This window comes from Phocoena phocoena, chromosome 2 (genome assembly GCF_963924675.1).
Source record: "Phocoena phocoena chromosome 2, mPhoPho1.1, whole genome shotgun sequence".
In the NCBI taxonomy this organism is placed as follows: Eukaryota; Metazoa; Chordata; class Mammalia; order Artiodactyla; family Phocoenidae; genus Phocoena; species Phocoena phocoena.
The window spans coordinates 137,458,302-137,477,519 of NC_089220.1; the positions used below are offsets into that span (position 1 = coordinate 137,458,302).

The 19,218-nt window shown below is 47.6% G+C and overlaps 1 protein-coding gene across 7 annotated transcripts in view; it reads right to left on the reverse strand.

Annotated features, from left to right (window-relative positions):
* NTRK3 (neurotrophic receptor tyrosine kinase 3) overlaps window positions 1-19,218 on the reverse strand; it is a 378,355-nt gene that overhangs the window by 238,684 nt on the left and 120,453 nt on the right. For 5 of the 7 annotated variants that reach the window (XM_065871974.1, XM_065871975.1, XM_065871973.1 and 2 more), the window contains exons 5-11: window positions 13,868-14,025; window positions 12,938-13,080; window positions 12,165-12,306; window positions 11,376-11,672; window positions 3,693-3,716; window positions 2,190-2,254; window positions 1,271-1,373 (exon numbers count right to left, since the gene is read on the reverse strand). In XM_065871974.1, coding sequence (XP_065728046.1) covers window positions 1,271-1,373; window positions 2,190-2,254; window positions 3,693-3,716; window positions 11,376-11,672; window positions 12,165-12,306; window positions 12,938-13,080; window positions 13,868-14,025 — 932 coding nt within the window. The remainder of the gene's footprint in view (window positions 1-1,270; window positions 1,374-2,189; window positions 2,255-3,692; window positions 3,717-11,375; window positions 11,673-12,164; window positions 12,307-12,937; window positions 13,081-13,867; window positions 14,026-19,218) is intronic. The other 2 variants (XM_065871976.1, XM_065871978.1) reach the window with 1 other exon arrangement.

Sequence of the window (19,218 nt, forward strand, 5' to 3'; positions counted from 1 at the left end):
GAAAACCTGGTTTGCTCTTCTGGGACTTGTTCAGCTTAACCAAGAGCAGAAAGAGGCAGGAGGCTTCTGGGAAGCCAGACAGTCCTCCCCTATGATTTCTGCCTTTCTAGTTCTCTACGGCTATCCCTTGCTATATATCAGTGTTCTAAACTTGTAGGGTGGTCACAGACTCTTTTGACAATATAATAGAAGCTATGGATTAGTTCCTTCCCAACCCCGCCCCCTGCCACCGTGTACAAACAATTAAACATTTACATATAAGTTCAGGGGACCACTATCCCTGTGAATCTCATTCATGCTTTCCCCTTCAATTCCTGAGCCCCCAGGTCAAGACCCCAACCACAGATACCAGTCCGTGTGCAGAAGTCATCGAAATTCATCTTTCTGGATCCCATAATCTCACCGAAGACTCCAACCTGAATCCTTGCTCAGGAACCTGACGGCTTGTCAAACACTTCATACTCCCTCCCCACCCTTCTCCTATTAACATCAGCCATAAATGGAAACCCCAGCTGGGAGTGTATCTTGAAATTCAAGTTTCTGTTTAAGCACTGGTATCCAGCCTCCCTTGCGCCATTTGGTCAGATCCATCCTGGGACCAGGCAGATGGATGCTAATTCACCACATTAACCCCTTTTGTGCCAGTCCCCTTTTCCCAAGCCTTGGTGGAGAGCCACGTCTTACATTCCACCCCAGCTGTAATGGGGTTGAGTACTCTGTGTTGTGGAAACTGGCCAGCAGATTTAGCAATCACGTTGCTCTTGGCTTCCATTCTGGAACTCTGTGTAGAGCTACGTGCTGAGATACCATGCATGGGCAACCTTTCAATGCCACAGTCTACCATCCTACATTTAGTTCTGCTAATACCTTCTCATCACAACTCCAAGGATGGGTGCAGACAAGAGAAAAACCAAGTTACTCAAACAAAGAGTCCTTTTACCCACCAAAAATAAAAAGAAATGTAAGTCCTCTTCATTTGCCCTCAAATCCAACTTCTTTCCCAAATCATCCTCATTGTACCAGCCCAGTGAAGCAATGTTTTTACTCATTACAGAAAAACCAGGTGGTCCACAGTTTGGTCCTCACACCAACACTGCCTTCAATCCATCACTACCAATAATAAACGTGTAGATGGGAGTCTCTACCAGGGCCACTTAAGCCCACCACCCTGAAGCCCTCTCAGAGAGCAAAGAAATTAAAACAGCATCTTTTGATCAAAAGGAGCCATGTTTCCCCCATGAGACCCTCGCAAATGAAAATTCCACCTTACCCTTCATTCCAAATTTGGACCGTCGACCATACTTGTTGATCATGATAAAGAGAACCACCAACAGGACACAGGCAAAAGCAGCAAGTCCAACGGCTATGGATACCTATTGGGAGCCAAAAACAGACAGTCGAGCAGTTACAGAAAACCGGAGTATGAAGTAACACGCATGCTCAGATGAGACCATCCTATTACAGTAGCAACTGTAGCCTTCCCAGAACTTCAGTGAACTTCAGAACTTCTCAGACTGAGTAAGGTCTTGAGAAGATGTAATTTATGAGACTCTAAGAACATCAAAAAATAAATTGCCCAGATTGATTAGAGAAAGTTCCATGATTCAGTGTTCTGAGCCCTCTCATCCGGGGACCATCCTAAGAGATGCAGGAGGAAGCCCAGAGATGCTTCTGTCTGTTGTTCCGTTGTGGTTTTAATTTGCAAGCAAATCTTGCATCTTCACATTGACATTCTTTGCATAATATTCTTATCCAGGAGATTCTAAAAAGACCCCTTTCCTTTTCTCCCCAGAGAAACCTCAGGTTCTGAGAGCGGGGTGGGGGGGGGTCACCTCCCACTCAAGAAGATGCCCTGGGCAACTCTGACTTTTGTAAAAGACTGTACAGTTAGCAGCCCCTTCGAATCAGGCCCAGCTGGCTCCTAATGGAGTGGGAAGTTTCAAACTGTTCTCCTCCCGAGCCCTAGGGCTTAAAGCAGATCCTCAAAGACTTCCTCAAACAATGAATTATTCTCATCAAACAAGGAAGGTTTTAACCACCTGAAAGGAGGTCATTCATCACGGCTTCTCTATGCCACGTATGCTAGAGTTCCAAATAAGGCAGTATTGGGAAAAGTTAGCTACTAAAACAGAAGCCTGATAAACTACTGCATCAGTAAACACCTTCCTCTTGACCAAGGAGTGACTCACCCCAAAAGTGTCTTCCTCTGGTTTATGGGTCACAGTGATAGGAGGGGTGGGGCTCACTTCGTAGACTGAAAACCAAACATAAATAGAGAAGAACAGTTAGCTTCCTGGCCATGAGAGACTCAGCCACGGTCCCTGCCTAACTCCCAAGCCCTCTTGAAAGTTCTTGCTGGAGAACATCCCCTTGAAGCCAGACTCTGACTGCCTGGCCTCCCCAGGCTTTGCAGGGGTCCCCAGAGATTGGATCTCCGTGTGGCTGCCTGGTGAGTACTGATGACTCAAAGACAGACTCCATAGGTATAAAGAACCTTTGCTCCCGTCCCCCAATCCCTATCCCAGAGTAAATAATGTAACCTGGACAATGTGGGCCGTGAGCTATTGAATAAATAAGAGGGAAAAAAATGGTTTGGGATCACAGCCAGGGTCTGGATTCGGCCAATTTCGTGGGTGATGGTAGCTGTTGCTGACATTCAGCTCCTCTCTGCACCCTTTATCCTGCCCCAGACTCTCCATGCCCTTCCTCGTTCCCTCTTCACTCCTCAGTGAGATCCAGGAGGCCTGTGGCCCCATAAACAACCCACTATCCATTGCCCTACAGCAGATTTCAGAACACAGTGGCAGCTTCAGCTGGCAGCAAGTTTATCTGACTAGGAAACATCTGCTCTTCCCAGCAAGGCCTGGATGGGAAGCCGAGCATCCATTAGTCCTCCTTCTAGAATCAACTCCTTGTCCAGAGAGAGCCCCAGTTCAAACTTCTCTGGAGGGACATCCTGTGAGATGACAAGTCCTCAAAGACCGAGGACAAACAAAGGAATCCAGGTTATGTTTACATCTGTGCCAAACAACAAGGGGCGTTCTAAACAGGACTGTCTACTGTCTCAGGCCGAACAGGGAGCAGAAATGGCCTCAGCCGTCCCTGTTCCTCTCCCACAGGGGACAAAAGGAAAAGGAATAAATATGTTTCCCCACAGACCATGAGCGAAACACCAAATCCTTTGGGGATCGTCTAGTCCTGGCCCCAAATCACTTATAGACTGAGCCTCAATAATCTCATCTGAGGACAGGCGAACCTATCAGGAGACCTTGTCAATCACAGCTCCACACGAGGTAGGTCCTGGCTCTCAAAGCAGGTGACAAACACTAACATGTTTATAGGCTCCACATTCTCTCTGCAAGAACAACCGAGATGCTCCACAGGGGTCCACCGGGGCACGCGAACCCCACATCTTTCCTGACACCACCTCGGTCCGTCTGGGTGGGAAGACACACAACATGGTCAGACCCTAGAAAACTGCGGGGAAACTGAGGCAGCAAGTGACTGTCCAAGAGGAGTGGGCTTGGAACTGCTCGAGTATTTCTACTCTCCTTTCACAGTTCACTCAGATGCTCTCAGCGGCCATGAGTCTGAGGATGCTGGTAGAATACGAAAGAGGGCTATTTGGACTCAGTAGTTACCAAAAGTATCAGAATAAATCACTTTCAAAGCAAAAGGTAAAAGAGACTTACAAGAGACAAAGTTATCCGTGCTCTCTGCAAAAAAGACAAAGAGATCATTAACAAACGTAATAAAAAACCAGAACAGTCGCACTCTGTCTTTCTCATAGCTATGATCTCTCCCACTCACCATGATCCCCTGTTGCCCTGGCAACTGAAAACTAAAATCCTTGGCTCGTCACCCCTCCCCCACACTCTTTAGAAGGTGGTCTTCCAAATGGAGAAGGAATAAGAGCTAAAACTCCTGGTTTCAAGGGAGGTGGCCTGGTCCACCTGGAGACTAGAAACCATACTATGAGATGAGGAACTACATCCAGACTCACCATCTCACCCTCATTCCTCCCGCCCTCAGGTGCCCAGAGTGTTGGGAACATTGGTGGTACATTAGCGCCAAGAAGAAATGCTGCAGGATGGGCTTCCATGGATCTTCCTGGAAAATGCCAGCTATGATCTCAAGACACAATGCCTCAGATCAATATGTAGAGTTTATTCTAGTAGGTCATTGAGACGTTCTTGGGAATCCCTCTAGAATCTGTCCACTCCCCAGATGAAAACGTGTTATTTGGTCTTTGGCCTTTAGAAATGGCTCAGCTAATAATGAAAGCCAATCATTGTTGGGCATTGATTATGAGCCAGGGGCTGTGCAAAATGCTTTATGTAATACATCAATCCTTATAACCACCCTAGGAGGTGGGTAGCATTATCCCCTTTCAACAGAAAAGGAAACAGACTTATAGAAATTAAGTAACTAATTGAATGTCACTCATTTAAGAAGGGATAGAGCTGGATTCAAATCCAAGTCTGGGCTCAGAACCACTCTATCAGAGATTCTCAAACTTTAGCATGCCACAGAACCATCCAGGAGGTGATCACTACCATTCTCCAGTAAAAAGAATGAGGGATCCTTGGAGAAACACATTAATTCCAGGGCTGGGGCAGAGAAAGTACAAGATGTGCTTGGAACACCTTGCAGTACTGGAAAGTAAGAAGGTGCTCAAGAATTAATGGGGGCAAAAAAAAAAAAAAAAAAAAGAATTAATGGGGGCATGAAGAAGGGACACAGGAGCCAGTATGAAGGGGTCTCCAATGGCCAAACTGGGGATGATTTGAGCAACAAAATATAATGACAATATAATAACAGTCATAGATTGTTATGAGCTGAATTATATCTGCCCAAAACTCATATGTTGAAGTCCTAACCCCCAGTCCCTTAGACTATGACTGTATTTAGAGATAGGGTCTTTAAGAGGTAATTAAGTTAAATAAAGTCATTAAGGTGGGAACTAATCAAATATGACTGGTGTCCTTATAAGAGGACACTAAGACATAGAGGTACCCAGAGGGTGGAAGGAACCAACCCTGCTGACACCTTGATCTCAGACTTCCAGCCTCCAGAACTGTGAGAAAAAAAATTTCTATCGTTGAAGCCACTCAGTCTCTGACACTTTCTTACAGCAGCCCTAGCAAGTTAATACATGGATTGTAATTCATAGAACAAAATAAATACCCATGAGTCCATACTGATATAAAGAAGTAATTTAATCAACAAATGAGGAAGAAAAGAAAGCTTTTCCTTACAATAAAATCCAATTAATAAATGTAGAGGAAAAGGATAGAAATAGAAAAATCACCATTGACAAATGGCACACTAATATTTGTTTCAGGCAAGAATCATCAATGAATGCTAAAACTAATGTGTGAAAGAATGATGAGAAACAAGATATTTACAAAGCTTCAAAATATTATGCTTATTAATTACAGAGGAGAAAAAAATAGTCACTCTGCAGTGGAGAAACCTAGCAGACACCATCCTGACCAAGTGATAAAGTTAACATCACTGGTAATAAAATGTACAGACATCGCGTACCCCTGACACAACGTACTGAATGGGCACAGCATCACTTCTGCGGTGTTACTGCCAAAAATGCCTAACTGGCATTCAATTGTGAGAAAACATCAGGCAAACCCAAATTGTGGGACAGTCTACAAAATAACTAGTTAGGATCCTTCAAAAGTGCACAGTGAGAGAGTGGCATGGACATATATACACTACCAAACGTAAAATAGATAGCTAGTGGGAAGCCGCCGCATAGCACAGGGAGATCAGCTCGGTGCTTTGTGACCACCTAGAGGGGTGGGATAGGGAGGGTGGGAGGGAGGGAGACGCAAGAGGGAGGAGATATGGGGATATATGTATAACTGATTCACTTTGTTATAAAGCAGAAACTAACACACCATTGTAAAGCAATTATACTCCAATAAAGATGTAAAAAAATAAATTTAAAAAAAAAGTGCACAGTTCGTGAAAGACAAAGAAAGCCTGAAGAACTGCCCCAGATTTAAAGAGAATAAGGTAACATGGCAGCTAAATACAATGTATCAATATAATCCTGGATTGGATCTCAGAGAAGAAAAGGACAGCAGTGGGACAACTGGTAAGATTTAGATAAAGTCTGTAGATGAGGTAATAGGGTTGTATCACCATTACTCTCCTGGTTTTGATCACTGCCCTGTAGTTATGTAAGATGGTAACACTGGGGGAAGCTGGGTGAACAGTATAAGGAAGCTTTTTTGGTACTATTTTGTAACTTTTCTGGTAAATCTCAAACTATTTCAAAATGAAAAGTTAAAAATCTTTTAAAAATTTTTAAAGAAATATGGATTATTGGTCCTCACCCCAGAGTTTCTGACTCAGGAGGTCTGGGGGAGGTCTTGAGAATTTTGCATTTCGAACAAGTTTTCTTGTTCTGCTGGTCCCTTTGAGAACCACTGCATTTTACTCCACTTCCTCCTGGCACAAGCCTACCACACCCTGAAAAATCAGAACTTATTCGTTCATTCATTCACCGTGGGTCTTCCATTTACCCAGGCCCTTGGCTAGGCTTTCACAGTCATTGTACTCACAGCTCTATCAAGTATGCGCCAGCAAATATTCTTCCCTAACTACCCGTGGGGGAAAATTGACGCCTTTCTGTGAAGGAGTCCCTTAGAGAAAGCCTTATTCACAGTAAATTCACTGCTAATAGGTTGCTTGCTCATCATCCACTTTGTGTTGTTTTGTGGGAGAGCAATACAGCTTTCTCCAGATTCCTGAGTGTGCCCTTCAGGCCCCCCACCCTCTTCTAAACTTCAGGTGACCAAACGGCTGATTTGGGAGGAGGATGGAGGCAAGGGGGCCCTAGCCTTGGCTTCAGAGCCCGAGAAAAGAGAGGTGCCAGATCAATTCCTACTTAACACCAATTTGCATATTTCTCATAAGGCTCTCATTTATTAGAGAATATGCTCACGTCAGCCAAATGTTTTGGCCGAATCTGTAAAGCCTGTAATCTCTCAATCAGCCTATGAATGCTTATCTCCTTTGCAAGAGCCTGGAAACATTTACACACCCAGGAAGCACACAAGCCTTGGAACAGCCAGACCTCCTGGGTTCTCTCTAACCTGTGGGAGGACTCAGAACTTCACCCTGGAAAAGGATGGTACCCGAGAGTGGTCCTCACCTCAGCCCGCACCAGCAGGCTGGGAGGACAACCGGACCAGTGTGCCAAGGCAGCATCTGAATCCCAACAGGAACTGGGCATGAAAGCAATGCACGTGTGTCCTCCAGATCCCAAAAGCCTCAAGAAAAACCCAGTGGGAAAAGCCAGTGGGATCCAGAGAATGGAGGAGAGAGGCAGCAGCTTGCGTCCAGATAGAGAGAGATGCACATAGACGTGATCAGAAGAGATGCCCTGGCTTCAGGTATAAGGAGGGAGTGGGGAGCTGCGCCAGGCGTCCACACGCTCTGTCCACCCAGCACAGAAGGCCACATGCTGCTGCTGCCTCCCTTCCCCCAGCACTGGCAGGTTGGGACCACATTCTAGACTCAACAAGTGTTTTGGGGAAAGAAACCAGCCTTGATGCGGCTATGGACACTGGGGCAACGGTGTCTCCCACGGTTTGTACCCAGGGCCCTGACGGAATTCTGATTTCTGCTGTCACAAGATCATGATGAAGAGGCTTCCCAGTCAGGTAAAAAGAAATGAGAATTCAAGAGTTATGGCAGCTCACTTATTCCTAAACGTTTTGTCAAGTGTTCTCAGATATTTGTTGCACATGTGCAGGCAAACACACACATACACACACACACACACACACACACCCCTTGTCAACATTCCTCCTTCTATCACATCATCATCTAAGGATCCCCAACCTTCCAGGGACCACCTCGACCCTAACATGATCCCCAGCCTCCCCTGACACTCAGATCCCTGACTCCTCACGGTCTCCACTCCTAGGCCCAGATCCCTGGAACACCAAAGAGGATTCCATGCTCCTAGAACAAATCTCCCTTTCCAGGGACTGGTTCCTACACTAAGGCTGAACTCCAGACTGAACATTCTAGCACTTCTTTGGAAATGCAGAAGGAAACACCAGCATTTGTATAGCATGTGAAGTTTACAAAAAGCTTTTCCAGAACATTTTCATTTTCATTTCAATGTCCTGCTCTGAAAAAATCCTTCTGATGGAGGCCTCTGCATCTGCAGACGGCTCCACTGAATATACTCAATGCAATCAAAGCTCTCCTGTGGGTCTCCAGCCCATGAACAGTCAGGAAAGGAGACCCTCACCTTCAGATCTCTGTTTTCCCCAAAAACAAATCCCTTTTCAGTTGCCCTTGGGTGTTTTTTTTTATATATAATAATAAAATCAAACAGTAATTCTGTGCTTACTCTGTGCCAAGCACTGTGGGAAATATTTTAGGTGGATTAATCCGCTATGTGCGAATTAATCTTCACTACAGTCTTTGAGGCAGAAGCAGGGGATTGAGCAATTTGCCTGAGATCACAGAGCTGATAAGCAATTGAATGAGAATCTGAATCTTGGCATTGTGACTCCATAACCACTACCCTAGTAAACGACCTGAAGGCCGTCTGTTAGAACTTACCAGCGTGATTAGGGAGCAACGACCAGATCTAGAACTCCTAAACTCAACTCCTAAACTCTCCACCTAGAATCCTAGTCGTAGCCAACAGCTGTTGAACCTTCCCTCTATCTGGACACAGAGCTAAACACTGGGTGGACATCACTTCATTCATCCTCAGGGCAATTTAGGCGGGAGCTCTGGTTATCATTCCCATTTCACAGATGAAGAAACAGAGGCACCGAGCAGTGATCATCCTCCACCTCACGCCAGCCATGTGCTAAGCCCCATTATCGGAGCCAGTAGGGCCACAGATAGGATAATACCTCCATCTGTCTGATTTCAGAACCCTTGCTCTTAATGTCTGTTTTGCTGCCTGGGAGCGAGAGGGGTACAGATGACAAATACAATGTCCCCACACCACAGCAAGAGAAGAGCAGGAGTCCACCGAGAGCCTTTGTATCCAGGCTCAGCAGGTGTGAGGTTTACTGTCCACTCCCCTGGATAATTTACTCTCCTGACGCCTAGATATTTTGTCTCTTGACATGACTGGCCCATCTTTTTCCTGTCACTGCCTTTCCATCATCCACTGACTCCTTTACAAACAAGCAAACCTTCACACAGGATGGTCCTGGCAGGGTGTAGATGGGTTTGAGGGACCCACTGCAGGCGAGCTGTTTCCCTTCAAGTTCCTCTGTAACTTCACCCTCCCTCTGACCTCCTGGGTCCACCAAATGTCATGGCAGGAGATGGCAAACGAGGGAGTGTCTGAATTTTCGGGGGGGGGGGGGCTTTTTAAAATACAGACTGCCAGGCCCCACCCCACAGTTTCTGATTCAGTCGGTTTGGGTGGGGCTCCAGGATTTGAGTTCTAACACCTGCCCAGGTGATGCTGATGTTGCTGGTCTGGAGACCACCCTTTGAGAACCACTGGCCTGAGGAGAACTGAAAAGGTGACAGGCATATCCAGAGATGAAGAGGAGGGGCAGCCGTGTCTCTTGGGGACAGAGGAGGTGTCTGTATGGCTGCAAGGATGCAGAGAACTGCTTCCCTCCCAAGGTGAGGGAGGACAAAGGAAAAGCCGTGGCCACTGCTCCTGCTGCCCCATGGCCAGGACACCCTCTGCATGCAGAAGCCAGGGTGGCTCCCCCTCCCTCCCGAGCATTCCAGGGCTCCCTGCTCTCGCCAGGCCCCAGAAGCCTCCCTTTGGAAACAGAAGCATGACTTTGGCGAGGGCTTCACTCCTCGCCCATCGGGGAGTGTCGACTCTCCTCTTTAAAAACAGATTCCATTCTCTAATCACCAGATGGGCACAAGCAGGGCAAAGGGCCACTCCAGCCCTTTATGCCAACAAAGACTAGCCTGACTTTGGCCCCAAAAAGCAAAGTATCTCTGCATCTAAAAGCTGCTGCTTCTGCAGTGCAAGACAGGACTCTTCCAGCTCCCGTGTGGCCCACAGTGGGAAGTGTCCTGAGGCCTCTTACTGGGCATACTTGGAATGATGTTGGAAGTGTAGGACCATATGGGATGGCCAGGGTCTCAAACATCGGCACGTTCTCAGTCCTCTCCTGAGTGGTGGCTCCACCATCCCCTGGCCCTCAGTGGCAAGAATTTAGCTTCCCAGGCAGTCTCATCTCTCCAGAGTTTCTCTCAAAGCCTCTAAAGTTCGAGTTTCCTTGCACTAAGATTCAAAAGGCCTCTTGGAACTGCTACCCTCTGGTTATCCGTATGCCGTGAAATCACCCTCACAGAAGCAGATGCTGCACAGTGCTAGTACTCCAATGCCCTGTGTGTGTGTGAGAGACAGAGATCGAGATCAGTCTTTACACTCCCCTTTATTTCATTAGAATCCTGGATTTCCAGGAACTGAAGGCCAAGAGGTCTGCTGCCAGCAGACATCACCAAGCTCATCAAAGATATATGGCTTCACTGACAGAAACTTATCAGCTACCAAAACCACCCCCAAGAGATGCTGCAACCACTTTCACTAAACTCTTGGGAGTATTTTCTTCTCCTCTAACTTCAGGAAGGTATTTGAAATATTCCAGCCCAGACAGAGAAAGACAGACTCCCCTCCCAAATACTCAAAGTTCTCTCATCATTTCAATGACCCCGTCCACTAGAATCAGCACCATCCAGGCTGACAGCATCAGGTACCCTCCACCCATCAGCTCACCACGGAGCTAGAGGAAAAGAGACACAGACCTGGAAAGCCAGCCAAGGCCTTATTACTACCCAGCAAGTGGAAAGATTCTGTTCACTTGCCTGTTACATGTGGGGTTGAACCAGATAGACCCTGAAGCCCCTCGTAATGGAAGGTCATCAAACCATCATTAGGCACCAAAGCCTGTGATACGTGCTTTGTCTACTTTAAGGTATTTAAAAGTCATGAGATTCTTATGGGAGAAGTTCAATCATGCCCATTTCACAGATGAGGGTATTGAGGCAACGATCATGTCCAGAGTCTCCCAACAAAAAAAAGAATTGGGTCCAGATTCTCCGCCATTCTTATCCACCTCTCAAGTCCCCACTTTCTCTACCGTAACACCATATTCCCTTATATGTACAGCTGTGTATTTCTGAGGGGGTCTTGGTTTTCACTGTGACTGCTATTGGAAATCAGAGACTTCATCTAGTTTACACAAAATTCTGGTGGTGGCTGAATATGTTCCAGTGTGTGTTTGGTTGTCGATGACGGTATCTGTGTTGATGCTGCTTCTCCTCTCAAGCCCCCACTCCCCGTCCCCCTGAGCTCCTGGAGGGGATCAGTCACCCCAGAACAGCCCTGCCCTCACCTGGAAAGGGCTCCTTGAGGAAGTGGCCATTGATGGTCTGGTTGGCTGTGCCCAGGGGGTTCTTGGCGATGAGGGTATAGTTGCCGTTGTTGTAGTGGGTGGGCTTGTTGAAGAGCAGGCAGCCCTCGGAGACCTCGCCCTCCTGGTAGTACTCCACGTGGATGATCTTGGACTCACGCAGCGGCTGCCCGTTGTGCAGCCAGTGCAGTGTGGGCGGCGGGTTGCCGCGCACCACGAACTCGATGCAATGTTCCAGGCGCAGCTCAGGCTCCTCCAGGCTCACCACGCGCGGGGGGTCTGCCGGGGAAAGGCCAGCTGACACCCAGAACACAGAGCCTCCGGTGCCCCAGAGCAGCCTTCCAGGAGCTGGGGTGGGCAACCCAATTCTTCCCCACCCCGCTTTAAAAAGACCTGAGGGAATCAGAGGTTTCCCCCACAACACCACCCCCAAAGAGGGGAAGAGATGTCTGTCTTCACTCAAGCTTCCTGGATCCACTACAGCTGGAGGGTTCCCTCTCATGACCTTTTAGGGGTTTAGCAAAAGGCAGACTTGGGCCAACTTAGGAGTAAAGTCAGAGCTGAGTTGGAGGGGCATCATCTTCTGAGGGACAGGGACACCCTTTCTGGGGTTATTAGCCAAGGACTGACTTGATTTGCTCAGTCCTGCCCCACTGGAGTCTTTCTGCCCCTCCTGGTGGACCAGGCCCATTGCAGCAGCTCTGCCCGGCCCCAGCCTCCTATGCTGAGATCCCCAGGGTCCCAGCCGCCCCCCACAGGGCACCCGCTCACAGTGGACAGTGAGGGCGACGCTGGCATTGCTCATGCCCACCACGTTCTCTGCAATGCACGTCAGGGTGAAGCCGTTGTCCTCACTCGTCACATTTACCAGTGTCAGGTTGATGGCGTGTACATTGGTCCAGTTCAGATTTGTCTAAAAACCCAATAAAAAAAACCAACAATCATGTGTATAAAATAAGCTGCCAGGATGTATTGTACAACATGGAGAATAGAGCTAATATTTTATAATAACTAAAAAAATGTTTAAGACTGTACATTTTAAGTTATGTATACTTTACCACAATAAAAATTTAGGAAAAGATAAAAGAAAAATTAGATGATGGTACAAAAAAAAAAAGACAACAAACAGTTTCTACAAGGGCGGCTCCCCCACCTAACCCCCAAACACCTTTAGGAATCAAAAGGAAAGCTGAGCAGTAGGTGAAGGAGGCCTTGCTGGTGAAGGCACATTGACCAAGGGCCAAGCTCTCTACAGTCAAGAGCTTAGGTAACACTCACACTTATCCCATGAGATGAATGGTAGCATTATACCCATTTCACAGATGAGGAAAGTAAGGTACAGAGATGTTTATAGCATATTCAAGATCAAGCTGGCTAGAAAATGTTGCAGCTGGGTGGAACCCAAGTCTACGTGCTTCGTCCTATAGAAATAGGACCACAAACTTCCCCTCTTCTTCTTCCTTATTCTCACGTCTCTTGCTTCTATTCATGATTTTAGCTCATTAAGACTAAGAGGTGATAGGTCCCAAGCTTCGGACGCCTACCTGGTGGGTGTTGATGGACTGCAGTCCGGTGACTATCCAGTCCACGTCGGGCAGGGGCGATCCAGAGCCATTGCAAGTGATGACAGCATTGTCACCCTCCCGTACGGTCAGGTTGGCATGGCTCACACTGATCTCAGGCAGGTCTGGGAGGGAGGACAGGGTGGGTGAAAAAACAGGCAAATACTTGCTACCAAAACTTTGTCCATGGGGGCAATGGTGGCACTGCTTGCTTTGTCCAATGATGACTCCACAAAACCTGCCTGACCTCTCAGAAGTCCCCCAAGTCCCAGAAGCTTCACACCACCTCCCAAGCAGACGGTATAACTCAAGATTTAAGCCCATGCAGTTGGACGTGGTGGTTGGGGAGCGGGGATTGATGAGGAGGACAGTTGCTGAAGGAATGCAGCTCATCAAATGACATCAAATGACATCTTCCACTTTGGGCACTGGTTCTCAAAACTTTGGTCCGCTTCAGACTCCCATGGGGATCTTGCTAGAAATTCAGATTTCCAAACTCATCTCCAGATATTCTGATCTCTTAAGTCTGTGGATGGACCCAGACATCTGCTTCTCTAAAAGTGCCTTAGATGCTCCTGATACAGGAGATCCAGAGACCACACCTGGACTTAACACTCCTTCAGGTTTGCTTAACAGGGAACTGACAGAGAGAAAGGACTCTGGTCCAATGACAAAGAGCACACTTAACCACTTTCTGCATCCCTGGAACCAACCTTCCCACAGCTGGCTCATGAAGAGACAAGAATGAGCAAGGAGGTAAGAAGGGAGCCAGATCTGCACCCAATGCAGAGTTCAAGGCTGGGAGGGCAGTGGGGAAGGAAGGCCCTGGCTTTCCCAGCTGATGCGCAGCACCGTCCCTGGTGTCTGAGGGAGGCCCGCGTGGAGCCAGCTGGGACCGGGCGGCTCACTCACCGCACTGGCTGATGTTCATGCGAAAAAGTGGGAGCTGGGAGCCGTCGGCACTGATGCAGTAGAGGTTCTGGCTGTTCAGCTTGGCCTCCCCCTGCTCCTGCCACAGCTGCATCCAGCGGATGTCACAGCTGCAGTTGAAGAAGTTCTGTTCCAACCTCCTGTGGGCAAGAAGCGAGGGAAGGGAACCCCTGAACCGAAGGTGGCCCAGCTCCCTCCCAGGGCTGTGAGGCCATGCATGGGCCCCCACCTGCTCCTCAGGGACTAAGGAGATAAGGGTTTAGCAAGGTCTCCAAAGAAATAAAAAATACTTATAGAAGTCCATGAATTTATTTAGTTTTTAAACAAATAAACTCATTCCCAAAAAATCCACTCCACTGAACTTACCTGCCAAAGAGACCTTTAAAATACGTCGGCTTGGGAAGCTCCTCTTCTCAAAACCCTCCACTGGCCTCCCAACTCTTTGAAAGTCAGAGTCAAAGGCCTACGGGATCTATACCACCCTCTGTCACCTCTCTGACTTCATTGCCTGCCTCACCCTCTCCTCCTCTTCTTCAGCCACTCTGACCTTGCTGTGTGTCAAGTTTACCAGGATGACCTGCATGCTCCTGCCTCAGGGCCTTTGCACTTGTTGTCTTTCTGCCTACAGAGTTTGGACTGAGAACATATCTGCTAGATCAACTCCCTCCCTTCATTAAGGAATCATATAGCCTTCTCTGACCACTTCTATAGGAAAGTTACCACCAACCCCTGCCCTCACACTGCCCAGTCCCTTGCCTGACTATTTTCTTCTTTCTGGTATTTGTCACTGCCCAGCATCACTTTAAATATTTATTTGCTTGCTTGGAAGTTTGGGGCTAGCAGATGCAAATTAGTATATATAGAACGGATAAACAAAATAAATCTAAAAATTAAAAAATAAATATTTGCTTGCTTGTTTATTATCTGTCTCCCCAAATAAAAATTAAGTTCCATCAAAGTCAGAGACATTGCCTATTAGGTTCATTGCTATATCCCCAGTACCTATAACTAAGCCTGGCATATAAATACCCGTTGAATGAATAAAAGGAGGGAGGAAGGAAGGAAGGAAGGGAGGGACGGAGGGAGGGAGGGAAGAAGGAAGAAAGAAGCTATTCTCCCTGGGGAGAAGGTGATTCGCTGTTTCCAATATCTGCTCAAAGCCTATCTTGGGACCAGCTTTATTCCTTCATAAATTCAACAAGATCCTTAATAAGCACCTCATCCATGTCTGGCTGTGGGCTGAGTGCTGCTGAAACAGAAATGAATAATCAGTCCCTGTCTTCCAGGAGCACTCATCTTGGTAAAGAAGACTGTCTGATAGAGGAAGAGTCAAGTTCAAGGCCTTCCTTCTCCACTCATTTTCCTTGTGACTTAGAGGGAGTCATCTCCTTAGGGGGACAATTGAAGGGCATAAGCTGATGTAAAACTCTTTACGTCAAGGGCACCTGATAAATCTGAATGCCAGGATCACTCAGGGGAACATGATTCTCTTTCTGGACCAGTAAGGGGATGAATCTATTGGTGCCCAGAGGGAGGGCCACTTGGGTAACTGCACTAAGACCCAGGATATTTTTGACAACTGGCAAATTCCAAAGTGGTGAAGCACACATCAGCATTAACCAGCTTTCAGAAAAAAGTGAGGCCCTTGGAAGGGAGGAATCAGTGCTTTCTAGCCAACAGGACAGCACAGGTAGAATGTGCAAACACCCCTGTATGATATCCTCTTAGTCTAAAAGTGCCCATGACTTTGCTCTGCACACCACACTCTTTCAGCAAAGAAGACAAGAACTAACCTTCATCAAGCATCTGCCTCTCACAGCTGCACTCAGAGCCAGCCAGTCTCTCGTCGTCATGCACAAGAGGGACCCCCTCCTACGTTTGGAGGAGTCAAGTCACATGCTCAAGGCCCCTCGGCTGGTACGTGACAAAGCAGGGCTTCAAAGCTTAGCCTGTTGGACTCCAAAATTCACGCACTTTCCCCGCCATCTATCACGTGTAAGGTGTAGCTAGATGGGAGATTCTAGGAGGAGTAAGCAGGATCCCTGAACTTTGGAAGCTTGTGGAGGGAAAGACTAGGGGAAGGGTTAGAGGGATGATGCAGGCTGGACTGTGGAAACAGGAAAGAAAGCTTGTGCTACAGCAGGAGCACCTGGAAATAAAGCTGGAAGGGCAAGTGGAAGCCAGATGGTGGAGGACATTCACTGCCACATTGGGAAGCTTGAAATGCATCCAAGAGGCAGTGGGAACCACCGAGGCCCTTGTAGTTGGAGAATGAAGTGAACAAAACTGTAAGAAGAGTAATCCAGCAATGTTGAACAGGATCAACCAGAGAGGAGGACAGCCGGAGACTGGGACCCCGGTTAGGCTGTCTGATAAACACAGGGTCACCGTGTACAGTGCTGAAGCTCCTGCATGTCTCAGTGCACCCAGCCAAAGGGATGAATGGGGGATGAAATCCAGCCTGCATACCCTTGACCAGACCCGGTACCTGGCATGGGGCTCTATCCACCCAGAAGAGGCATCTTTTCTCATTCACATATAGGTACCATATAGGCTAGCGGGCTCCAGGTCAATGTTCTCCAACTTTTTGGTCTCAGCACTCCTTTTCACTCTTAAAGATGACTGAGAGTCTCAAAGAACTTTTAGGTGGATTATATCTATCACGATTTACCATATTAGAAATTAAAACTGAGGAAAATTTAAAACACAAGAACGCATTAGCACAAACTCCATCAAGCATCAGAGGAATGATGTTAACATATGTCACGTGGCCTGTGGAAAACTCCACTGCCCACGGGAATGAAAAAGGCAAGTAACGTCTCAGGGTTATTATGAAAATAGATTTAACATCTCGGTCTCCCTGTAAGGGTCTTGGGGATCCCCATGGGACCCTGCACCACCATGAGAGAATGGCTGCCTAGTTACTAAGAGCCTGGAGTAGAGAGGTAAAAATTGGGGAGAAGGAAGGGGAAGATGGAGCAAACATCATAAAGGAAGACACGGTGGTATTTGGTGCTTCCTTGGAGGTAGAAGAAAAGGAAAGAGTAAAAGATGACCCCAAGGTTTTAAGCTCCAAGCAACAGGAAGTCAATGGAAGACAGAAGTATCTTTGGTTGAAAACAGAAGAGAAAAACCAGTGGAAAGGAAGAGGGAAAACATATTAGGAATTGGGTAAGGGCAGGGCTGGGGGTGGGGAGGGAAAGGTAAGATCCTAGAGCAGCAAAGTGACGGATGAGGTCCAGGACCCTTGGAGGGGTTTGCCGTGGGGTCAAGGCAGATGCTTCTGCAGCTGAGAAATGAGGGAGAGGAGAGAGAAAAGGTAGACAGGAGAAAATGAGGGAGAAGTCAAAAAAATAATTGGATAATAACGTTTGCATTGCATTTACTCTGTGCCCAGCACTACACTGAAGGCCTTACATGCCTCACCAGCTCTGACCCTCACAACAAGGAGGAAGCAGGGGAAGGGAACGTCTGAGGGCTTCCTTAGGAAACACAGGAGGTCAAATTCCCTGTCCGGCGTTTCTGGGGAAAGGGAGTGGAACAGTGGTTGGGAGTCACGCGGTAGGGGCTGTGAGGAGAGGCCTGGCAGCCCTGCTGGAAGGATACTGAGGGTCCAGATGCCAGAACACATGCACACTGAACCAGGTCAGCCTGATTTTTCCCAGTTGCTTACTTGACAAGATGTGGTCATTCATTCTTAAGTAGCTGTAAAAATACAAATTACCCACCTGGGTGGAAAATACTAGACAGGTGAGAGTCTTGGCCAGGCTGCTTCAAGCTACATGTGCTTTATTCAGTTCTGCCTCTTGTCTGAGCCCTGCACTACTGCGTATCCCAACATCTCAGGGGCCCCCCAGAAAGGTGGACGGTGCCACAGCATCCTGAGGCTGGCAGGGGAATCCAGTGAGATATGTGGGGTGTGTCTTAGACCCTTCCAGGCATGGGCACGCTAAAAGCTTGTTTGTTTCCCTCCAACTTTTTCCTCCAGAAGGCATGCACCATGAGACCTGGTCGTTTCCTCCAGCCCAGGGTCTCCTGGAAACTGCAGAAGAACTTTGAGTTCTTCCCCCCATCCCTCTGGACTCTCCTCCTGGACAACAAGACATACATACGGCAGAAAGCATTTTCAGTCTCAGAACAGATGCCCTGGGCATCTCACCGAGCAAATGCACTATCGTCTTCATATCCTGACAAGAGGGGTCAAACAGTGAGGTGGACCAGAAGCAAAGAAGGGCAAGTCCTGGGTCTAAATGATGCTGTCCATTCTCGCATCAAATCAGGTCTGGAGCAGAGGGGCCTTCAGCCAGGGCTTCAGGGGCAGACTCAAGGAGCCTAAAGCAAGCCTTCCCCTGCTCCATCAATAATGCAGGCGGCCCCATGAATAATACAACAGCAGCTGCTTCACAGCAAAGATTACCAACACCCAGCCCTCTCCTCAAGATGGCCCAGGGCCTAATCGTAGGGCCCTTGGGGCTTCCCACAGATTAACTCAGCCCCATCCGAGTTTGTGCACAAAGACACTTTGCTGAACAGTCAAGGCCAAGAATGAGTGTTTAAAAAACACTGATTCCCCACTAGTCATCACTCTGGTTTTCTTCCCTCCGCAGCATCAGTGCTGCCAGTGGCAATCCATGGCCAGGTAGTGAAATATGGGGAGGGGGCCCGAATCTGTTGTCACAGAAGAAAACATGCCCAAAGGGCACCCTGGAGATGCCAACAGTCCTGTGGTTAAAAAAAATATCCAAACAAAAGATCTGAGTTGAGCCAGTTGTGTCACCTTGGGCAACTATAGTAGATTGAATAGTGTCTCCCCCATCCCCCAAAATATGTCAAAGTCCTAAGCCCCAGTAGCTGTGAATGTGACCTTATTTGGAAATAGAGTCTTTGCAGATATAACCAAGTTAAGGATCATGGATGAGATCATTCTGGATTACCGTGGGCCCGAAATTCAGTGACTGGTATCTATATAAGAGAAAAGAGGGAAAGATCAAAGACAAAGAGGAAGATGGCCACATGAAGACAGAGGCAGAGACCGGAGTGGTGCTGCCACAAGCCAAGCAACACCAGGAGCCACCAGAAGCTGGAAAAGGCAAGGAAGGATTCTCCCTAGAGCCTTGGAAGAGTGTGTAGTCCTCCTGACACCTTGATTTTGGACTTCTGGCCTCCAGAAGAGTGAGAGAATCACTTTCTATTGTTTGAAGCCCCCAGATTTGTGGGAATATGTTAAGGCAGCCCTAGGAAATGAATACACCAAGTATTCATTCAGCCTGAATTCTCCAAGGCTCTGTTTTAATGTCTGTAAAATGGGGTAATTGTGCTCAATCTGCCTTCTT